Raw genomic sequence first — 10188 nt, 5'->3', positions numbered from 1 at the left:
TTATGTGCCGTCGAGTCAAACCCGACTCATAGCGACCCCTCCTTGGGTTTCCAAGGCAGTATCACTATGGAAGTAGGATTGCCCAACCTTCCTTCTGGATGGACTGAATGTCTAAAAGTATCTTACAGGTACTTTCATCTTAAAGCATCTGAGCAAGTATGGTTGCAACATTCAATATTTCAAACTGTACTCTATCATTATTAAATTCAGAACTACAATGTTTTCCTGCAGTTGTAGTTTATTGTTATCGTAATCCATTTTCTCAAAGACCATTCAACACATTTATACTATTCCAGTAATTACCATGCTACCCAGAAAAAACAAGTGAACAGTTTATTAAGAATTAAATGAGGGTATGGAATGTGGTACGGTACAAGTAAGACACTCAAAATGGGCATAATCATACTATCACACAAAAAGTTAAGTTTCACTTAAAAAAAACCCACGCAAGACCAAAAACAAACAAACAAAAAAAAACATTCCATCACTATAATGTATTTCATGCAAAGTACTAAAAAAGCCCCCCAAAACCCCAAATTCCCAACAAACAAAAAGCTATCTGAAAATATTTCCATGCTAACATATTAACCACAATATAATCATTCATAGAAAAAGAACACACTAATTAAGCAGTAGATTAGATGAAACAACACAAACAGCAATATCATAGACACATATCATAATGATTTTGTATGACAAGCAATTCCAGAATCACTCAAAGGGTGAGTACTATGGGCTAAATGTTGAGATAAGGTATGTAAATATAAACCCCAATAACTCATCTCATTGTCTATTAATTATAAAATCTGGAAGCCTACAGAATGTGAAAAATTATATAAAATTTGGCATACTCCATTTGTGTTCCAAGAAATGACTTTAGAATTGTATCTGCAATTACTAGGTAACTGTATAAAAGCAACTCAAGGTCAGGATTTGACCTCTTAAATAATGATCACAATCTGTATCATAAAAACAACTCCAGATACACATTTACTTGATTAATTCTTACTCAGGACAAGAAACATGATTTTCCAGCACTCTATGTACAAGTTACCTCAAAGGGCAAGTTAATTTAGAGATGGAATAAAATGTCAAACACAGGTGAATCAGTACAGGGAATGAAGGGGGATGTCTTCATTTACAAAGACTTTCATAGGTAAAGATCCTTCCTTGACTTCTGAGGGAGCTAGAGTCAACAAATAAAACAGACTGCTAAGGTGTAATGCATAGCTTGATACCAAAATACTTTTGTATACTTCCTGGGGAGGCGGGGAGAGTCAAAAAGGAGTTTTACTTTGGGAAACAGTCAGGAATGGCATTTTATGGGACAGCACTCCCTTCCACAGCTGCCACACTGAACACAAGGTTGGTCACCATGAGGTGCACAACTGAGAGTGGGGCACCAACAGGGCACAGTGTGCTGGCGGGCACCCAGGGGCAGGAAGAGCAGTCTCACTGCACTGGCCCGTCCAGGAGGCCAGCAGAGAACTAGAACGCCTATGTCTTATGGTTGTGGACCGAGTTTAGCCATGGTGTAGGGACCGGCTATAAATACAGTAAGGCCAAGAAAAAGGAACAGGAAACATTCTAGGACAGAACACTACCCACTCCCACTCGCTTTGGGTTGTTTTCTCCTTCCTTCTCTTTCCTTTAGACTTAACGTAAACAGAACAGATTGGGAAATTACCAGGAATACCCTTCCAGCCTCTGAAACTTAACTTCCTATTTACATTCCATGAAAAGAATACTATAATTGTACAATGGCAGGATTTAGCCTCTCTAAAATATAGGAACACAATGACAGTAGAAAAATTTCCAACATTAAATTAAGCCCAGAGTTTGAGGTCAGTTAAGTGGCTTCTTGGCAATCAAGATCTATCAGAGTTCTTTGGAATGTGTGTCTTACATATAAAAAGATACCACAAATTAAATCCCCAGCACATTCATGAAACAAGTGTTTAAGTGGGAGAGATTTCTAATAAGACACAAATGCTTCCATCAGTAAATTGTATCTGATTAGTCAATCTTTCCCAACTAAGTTTCTGCTAACAACTCAACACAGCCTCTGGAATCAAATGTAATGATCACTCAATCATGATGGTGCAAGATAAAGTACAGATGAGCAATACATATGAAAAAGTTTTGTAAATAGCTGCAGCTCTAAAACAGTACATGTATATTACAAAGCAATGTAAATAAATATTGGGCTAGTACAAAAGCTCTTATTTACAGTTTTACAAATGAAATTGTATTCAGTGTAAATGCTGTGTTTTAAAGAACACAGTACTGTATTAGTAAAATGAGTTCTGTTGAGAGCATTACAGTTTCTGTTAAATCAATGCATAACGTATAAAAGGTTCAAGTTAACGTTATCATTCAGGACAGACAAACCCAGTTTAACCTGGAATGGCATCTGTTAAAGTGCTGAAAATCAGGAACTATTTAGAAAACACTGTACATTATTAAAGCTTTATCAAGTCAGAATGTTAAACTTCTTTCACATTTTTTAATCCTTCTGCTGCAGGTCTGTGGACAAGATGATTTTTTTTTCAGCAAAGGAGTAAAACCAGTAGAAAACCACCAGCTACTTAGATGATTTTAGGTTCAGTGGAGTTAGTTTCCTAAAACAAGTATTTATCCATCAACCATACCTTCAGGCCTCATAATCTGGTACGTAATTAAATATTCAGGATAAGCCTGAAAGAGAAAGAACAATGCAAATACTGGTAAACAGATTTTTCGAAAGACAAGACAACCTTCCATGAGGATTCCTAATCTTTAGAGAAACCCCGTACAATCAACTTGGTTCCAACTCACAGCCACCCTATAGGACAGAGTAGAACTGCCCCAGAGGATTTCCAAGGCTGTATGTAAATCTTTTTTTAAATTGTGATTTGGGTGGAAATTTACAAAGCAAATTCACTTTCCATAGAGCAGTTTACATATACTTTGTTTCATGACATTGACTACAATTTCCCACAATGCAACAGCTCCCCCATACCTCCTCCCATAGTTACCTCTTCCCTGTATCCTTCCCTCCATGCACTCCTGCCCCCTGAGCTGTCTCCCTGTGCATAACAGCCCTTCTTTCTCCCATGACTGTTCTCTCCAAGGGGTGTATCTACCTCAGGTAAGTATTCAACTCAAATGCTTGTCTTTTGTTTGGCTGGAAGCCACAGGTGTGGGTTCAATTCCAGACCCAAATGGCAGCTAGGGACCATAGTCTCAGTGGTTCCACCAGGCTCTATTGGACCAGCAAACCTGGTCCCCCCCCCTTTTTTCCGCAAGCGATTCTGAGTTTTGTTCCACATTGTTCTCCCTCTCTATCCAGGGTCTCTTACATAGATCCCCCTCAGAGTGGTTGACAGTGGTGGCCAGGCACCATCTAGTTCTTCTGGTCTCATAGTTGCATAGGCTGAGGATCGCATGGTGTACCAGTTGCTAGGACTAACTGTTTCCATGAATCTTTGGTTTTCTTCATTCTTCTTTGCTCTGTATGAGGAGAGACCCATTGTTGCATCTAGATGGTTGCTTGCTAGCTTTTAAGATCCCAGTAGCTACTCTCCAAAGTAGGAGGTGGAACAATGTTTTGTGTAGTATGTTATGCCAATTAAGCTTGATGTCCCTTGCGACTATGGTCCCGAGCCCACAGGTTTAACTACTCAGTCCCTCTGGGTAGCTGGCTGTGACCAAGAAGAGATGACAACCCTTGTCACCAAGGCTGTAAATCTTTATGGAAACAGACTGCCTCATCTTCCTCCTGCAGAGTGGCTGATGGTTTTAAACCATCAACCTTCTGGTTAGCAGCCCAATGTTTTAATCACAGAGCCACTAGAGTTCCTTATCTTTAGGGAAAACCAAACTCACTGCCATTGAGTCGAGTCTGACTCATAGCGACCCTCTCTGAGTTTCCAAAGTGGTAAATTTTTATGAAGTAGACTGCCTAGTCTTCCTTCTGCAGAGTAACTGGTGGGTTTAAGCCGCCAACCTTCTGGTTAGCAGTCAAATGACTTAGGCACTATGCCACTAGAGTGCCTATCTTTAGGGAAGAAGTTCTAAATTAATATTGTGGATCAAAGTCACTGAGGGGCAGCATTTTTTCTAAACATCCTTACTTTGACTCTAATCCCTTAGATTTGGAATCAGCAAATCTAGGATGAGTACTAAGTATGTACCTGTTTTTAATAACTGGAGAGCAAGAGATAATTATACATTATTTATTAACTATTAAATACAGAATTCTGATCAATTATATTTTATAGAAGTTAAAAAAGATCTAGTACAACTGGCAAAACTTAAGTAAGGTCTGTACATTAAATAAAACAGTCAATCAAAGGTATTCCTCTGATTTTGATAATTTAACAGAATGCCCTCGGGGACATGGCTGCAATCTTTTCTCAAATAGCTCAGAAAAAAATAATATGTACACAATACACACACACACACACACACACACAGAGGAAGAGAATAAAAGGTTAACATTTGGGAAATGTGGGTGAAGATTATAAGAGAATTCTCTTTACTTACTTTGTAACTCTTCTGTAAGACTAACATTATTTCCAAAAAAAAAAAAACAAACAAAAAAGGAATATGGTTCTTAAAACAATAAAGGTAATAGATTAAAGAATGGCTGTGAAGCATTTCTTGAAAATTAACAAAAAAGCAAAATTACCTGTTCTCCTCTGTAAATAACATATTCAGCTAATGCTAGGCCATTTACACTGGGCCGACCAGTGACTGAGTGATGACCTGGAGGAGAATGTGCCATTTTCATTGCGCTGAACTGCAGGAAAGATTTTCCCAAGGTTACTCGGCAGAACAGCAGCTGTCTGTAACATGAAAGAACACCTTGACGGTAGAGCTGGGTATGACAATTTCTATATGCGTATACTGCATAAGCTTTTAAATGTGTTTTTTATGCATGAACACTTAGGATTGCTTTCATCATTTCATCCTGAAAGTAATTAGGTAAGAATTTCTTCTATTCTTATTAACAAAAGAATCTATCAGTTTAATTAATCCTTATTTTAACTATAAAACCTGAAAACAGTTATTGAAACTTATCTTGTCTATATCCCATCAAATCCCAAATCATTACGTACTAACTGGGTGAGAGTTAGGGGTTAAAGGGACTTCCACGAGGTGGCTCCAACAATTTTCATCTGAACCTGTAACAATCGTCTCCTACCTAGTCTTCCTGTTTCTACTCTACCTCCCATTCAATCCAAGCAACCAGTCATTTTTAAAAGAAAACATCAGGTCATGTCACTTTTCTCCTTCAGAGGCTGCAAACTGCTATAACTCACTGCCATTGAGTTGATTCCGACTCACAGTGACCTCCACTGGGTTTCTGAGGCTGTAAATCTTTATGGACGTCAATCACCCCATCTTCCTTCTCTGGAATGGCTGGTAGGTTTGAACCGCTGACCTTCTAGTTAGCAGGCAAATTACTTATCCACTATGCCATCAGAGCTCCTTGCATACTACTATACTAAGAATAAAATTAAAATTTCTTACAATACCCCATTTTTCTAATCTCATTTTGTGTTCATTATGCTCTAGGCCTATTAATTTTGGTCAAACTTCTCATCTCATGGCCTCCATATATACAATTTCCTCTACCATTGGGAATGTTAGCTATCCCACCACTCTTAAACAGGCTGACTACCAATTATTTTTCAGGTTTCAGCTGACATATTACTTCCTTAAACAGATCTTCTTTTACCATCAATCTCAATCGATTACTCCCTGTGGGCCTATGACTAGCTGTCCTTAGCTCTAATTAAACATTATATAATTATAGGTAGTCCCTGACTTACAACTTATTTGAGTTACAATGAACTGCACTTAAGATCACCTGGTGAGTTGGTTTTCCCCCACATGTTACTGTTAGTAATACTACTACATACAATGTTGCAGCACATAATTGGCTGGTATTACCATTCTCAGATGTTCACTTGCAGATGTTCAGAGATTGGATTTATAAAGATACTGATAATGAAAGCCTGTAATAGTGAGAACTAAAAACAAAAGTATTCAACTTACGCCAGAACCCACTTAAAATGGGGTCGTCGGGATAGAATCCCATTGTAAACTGGGGCTACCTGTACTTCATTATTTCTCAATCTCTTTTTATTCTTATTTTCAAGACAAGAACAGCAAATTTTGGTGGACCAGTTGATGGTTCTGTTCTCCAAATTAGAGAGGCTATATGCTTTTTTTTTTTTTAATCCTTTGGAAATCACTTTGGCATTTCTAGTAGATTTTCTATTATATTCACAATCAGTCCCTTGATAATCTAGATTATAAAATAGTTTTAGGTTAAAATTATCTCCAAAGAACCAAACATTCTGGCTCAAAGACAGTTTAAAGGAGGCATCTGAACATTGCTTATTGCTCATTATCAGAATTATTTACCCTTCAGGAGACATATGGTAAGTAAAAACAGCAGTGTTTAATTTACAGAATCTCAAGAAATTACAAGATTTCTCACCAGTCCAACTGGTGATGTAAACTAATAGCAGTGAGAGGGCAGGTCCAGGAGCACTACTGTGGAACACACTCAAGTCTAAATTTAGAGGAAGAAAACCAACAAGAAGAGCAAAACCAGACGGCTCTGCTTCTCTCCAGGCCTGCAGTTCTTAATCGTGGCAGACTAGAAATCAGCAGGAAAGCATTTAAAAAGTCTAATGCCCAGATTTCTGAGATCCTAGACCAAATAAATGAAAATCTCTGTGAACTCAGGCATCAGTGTTTTTTTTTTTTTTTTTCCTAACTCCCCAACTGATTCCAATGTACAGCCAAGACTGAGAACTACTGCTCTAGGGCTTTAGTGACCAGTATCATCAGCAATTCCAAGGAAAACTTCAAGGAAAAATTCAAGTTCTTGGGCCCCATCTCAAACCTACTAAATGAGAAACACAGGAAGTAGTGTTTTTGCAATCTGTATTTCAACAAGCCCTTTATGTGATTCTTATGTTTGCTAATGTTATTTGAATAGTTTTAACAACTGAGTTAGACAAGGAACTAAGAGTGGAAAAAAAGAATAGTGCCAAGTAATTGATAATTATGTACTTTCTAAAGGGATCGATGTATTTTAGTTACGATCTCAGAGTAACAATATCACAAACTGAAGCTAGGAGCTTATCACAGTGGAAGAGACACTCCCTCAGTTACTGCCATAAAATGGTTAGGCTCATCACTGTGGGGTCTGCAGGGATGGCAAGTAATGCATGTGAGCATTTGAATACTAGATTTTTTTGAGACCTACAATATTTAAGTGCTACAAAAAAATCTTTTATGATCAGTGTATTTTCTATTCAGTATTCTTTAAAATACCAGGTGTTCTAATGATTGAAGGAGTGAGATAGATTAAATACTTAGAACTGTCCTTGGGTCATAGCCATCACTTAATAAACACTAGCTATTATGATAACCAGTGAGAGCGTGCCAAAAGCAACCTAAAATACACCTAGCCTGGGTTCCCAACATTGTCCAGCTTAGACCACTTCTCAAATATCTAACCGTTCTTATCTGATTTTTTTACCAAAGTATGTTAGAACAAATGATTTCTTACCTGTGGCAAACGTAACAAGATCTGTCTTTGTGAACTGGACAGCCAGTACCTCCTCCAATCCCATACACATACTGATTGCTTTTGGAAGAGTTTTCAGCAAAATAAATCCCAGCTCCAAACATTCCACCTATGTAGGCATGTCTTTCATCGAAGCCTTTATGAATGATTGCATTCACAAAGGGAGATCCTAAAATACATATGGATGGGTAACAACAATTTAAAATTTATTTTAATAATTAAAGCCTTTCAGGAGTTAAATTCTTAAACATACATACCAACACCATACAAAGTGAAAACAAAAAACAAGGGTAACAACTGCCAGCCAGTTCATGACTTTAGAATAAAGAATACTGCATCAATTAGTGTTTCTAATGGGGTTGAGATTCAACTGGAAAAAATAGATGACTTGAAATAACAAGCTAGAATTATCCAATTCCAGACCCTTAATCTATACAAATCCAGAACCAAGAGTATTATAATTCACTTCATATAGCAAGGCTGAATGCAATTCAGCCTTACAATGATGCCCATGGAGCCTCCTCATGGTCTTATTCTCCTCCTGCTACTTCTCTTCCTTTCCCTGCTTGCTATACCAGATTCCATCTGTAAATGTGTGCTTTCCCTCATTCCTTACATATCAACTTCTTTCCCCTCCTTCCCTGCATGTGCGCCAAGAAGAGGAACTTAGCCAAAGAGGAGGTATTGAGCTTGGGAACCAGGCCAGGGAGTGGGGTTACGGTGGGGGCCAAAATAACAACACTGCTAATTGTTCAAAAAGGGACAAAAAATACACTGAACTGCACTTTACAGAACAACTGATGGATAGAATCACTTCTTTAATTTGGAAAAAACCAAAACAATTTATATTATAAAACAGAAAAGTCATTCATTATAACCACAAAATCAATGCATAGTAAGTACATATTACATGCCTACTATGCTCTCTGCCAAGAGATTATCATGATGGGTTCTGGAATGAGAAATACTGGTTCAAACCCACCAGCCACTCCTCGGAAGGAAGATGGGATCTACTTCCATAGTGATACTGCCTCAGAAACCCAAGGAGGGGTCGCTGTGAGTCGGGTCTGACTCGACGGCACATAACAACGACAACTTAGATACTCAATCAACTCAGTAACTCACTCCCATGGAGTTGATTCAATTCATAGTGATCCCTCCCTGGATTTCCGAGGTGGTATCTCTACGGAAGTAGATTACCCAACCTTCCTTTGAGGAGTGGTTGGTGGGTTTGAACCGCCAGCCTTCTGGTTAGCAGTCAAAGGCCTTAGGCACTACACCACCAGAGGTCCCACTCAGATACCAGCATGTGTTTATACTGCCATAACCATCCTTCCAGGGAATTGTGAAATTTAAATGCTGTGTTTTGTAGAATTTTGTATGTGAGTGCCATCATGTTAATTCTGATTCACAGTGACTCCACAGTACAGTACAGAACTATGCCATAGGGTTTCCTAGGCTGAAATCTTTATGGTAGCAGATCCACACGTCTTTTCTCCTGTGGAGTGGGTGGTGGTTTGAAATGCCCAACCTTTTGGGTTATCAGCCAAGTGCTTAACCATTGCACCACCAGGGCTCCTTCATTGAACTTTACAGGTCTCCAAAAATGTTCTACAATCATGGCCATCTGAAGGAACTGACTAGAATTACTATGGGTAATGTGCTTGAAAACTTGATAAACAAAATATTAAGATACTACGTTAATAACTATATTCATATTTGTCATTATCTTGAAAGACCAATCAAAACCTGCCAGCTTGTGAAACAAAAAACCAGAAAATTTCAAAAATAGTCTTCTTCATTCAACAAAAGTTATCAGAAACATCCACAGGTTCAATGACAATGGCACTTTTAACATCGAAGTTAACTGTGGTTTTGACGCTTCAAATCAAAATCAGAACAGGATGCATAAGCTCCCCCTAGATGACTTTTGAGGTCTTACTTCAATTCAGTTGACTAGGGAAGAGTAAAACACAGCATTTCTTGGCCAGATCATAATAAGCAAAATCTACTACATAAAGAAAAAAGGAACATGAAAATGAGTCAACACTCATTTTCATAATGTGAATCATACTTAAAATCATCCATTATACAATAAAAATCCAAAAGAAGTTGAAGATGTGAATATGAATGTAAATTATTAACTTTATTTTTTAAATGATATCAGGAATAGGCAAGTATTTATTATTTCATAATTGACAAAAAGCTATGCTAATATGGAGGAGGATACTGAGAGAGGGGAATCTTACCATGAAATAGCATTCTTTCATTTGCATGGTTATGGTTTTCTTCAGAAACCTCTTTTCTTCTGTGAGTGTATCTTTCCCACAGTTTCTTGTTGCAAACCTTTTGAATCTATAAAATATAAACCAGAAAAGTCTAATCTTTAAATACTTACTTACTTGTTCACTCGAACCTCTGGTGATATAATAGCCAAGACATTTGACTGGTAACCAGAAGGTTGGTGGTTCAAACCTATCAGCCACTCCATGGAAAGAAGACTGGGCATTCTACTTCTGTAAAGATTTAATGCCTCAGAAACCCAAAGGGGATTGCTATGAGTTGGCAGCTGAGGTTTTTTTTTTTTTTTTTTT

General features: G+C 37.9%; 1 protein-coding gene across 1 annotated transcript in view; it reads right to left on the bottom strand.

Annotated features, from left to right (window-relative positions):
* Nucleotides 1-2634: 2634 nt before the first annotated feature.
* TNKS2 (tankyrase 2) overlaps nt 2635-10188 on the bottom strand; it is a 61206-nt gene continuing 53652 nt past the window's right edge. The window contains exons 25-28 of the mRNA XM_042782363.1: nt 9844-9949; nt 7577-7763; nt 4673-4829; nt 2635-2697 (exon numbers count right to left, since the gene is read on the bottom strand). Of these exons, the coding sequence (XP_042638297.1) occupies nt 2635-2697; nt 4673-4829; nt 7577-7763; nt 9844-9949 (513 nt within the window). The remainder of the gene's footprint in view (nt 2698-4672; nt 4830-7576; nt 7764-9843; nt 9950-10188) is intronic.

This window comes from Orycteropus afer, unplaced genomic scaffold, assembly GCF_000298275.1.
Source record: "Orycteropus afer afer isolate SDZICR_OR568_19922 unplaced genomic scaffold, OryAfe1.0 scaffold00293, whole genome shotgun sequence".
Classification (NCBI taxonomy): Eukaryota; Metazoa; Chordata; class Mammalia; order Tubulidentata; family Orycteropodidae; genus Orycteropus; species Orycteropus afer.
This window is presented reverse-complemented; position numbering and strand designations above follow the sequence as displayed.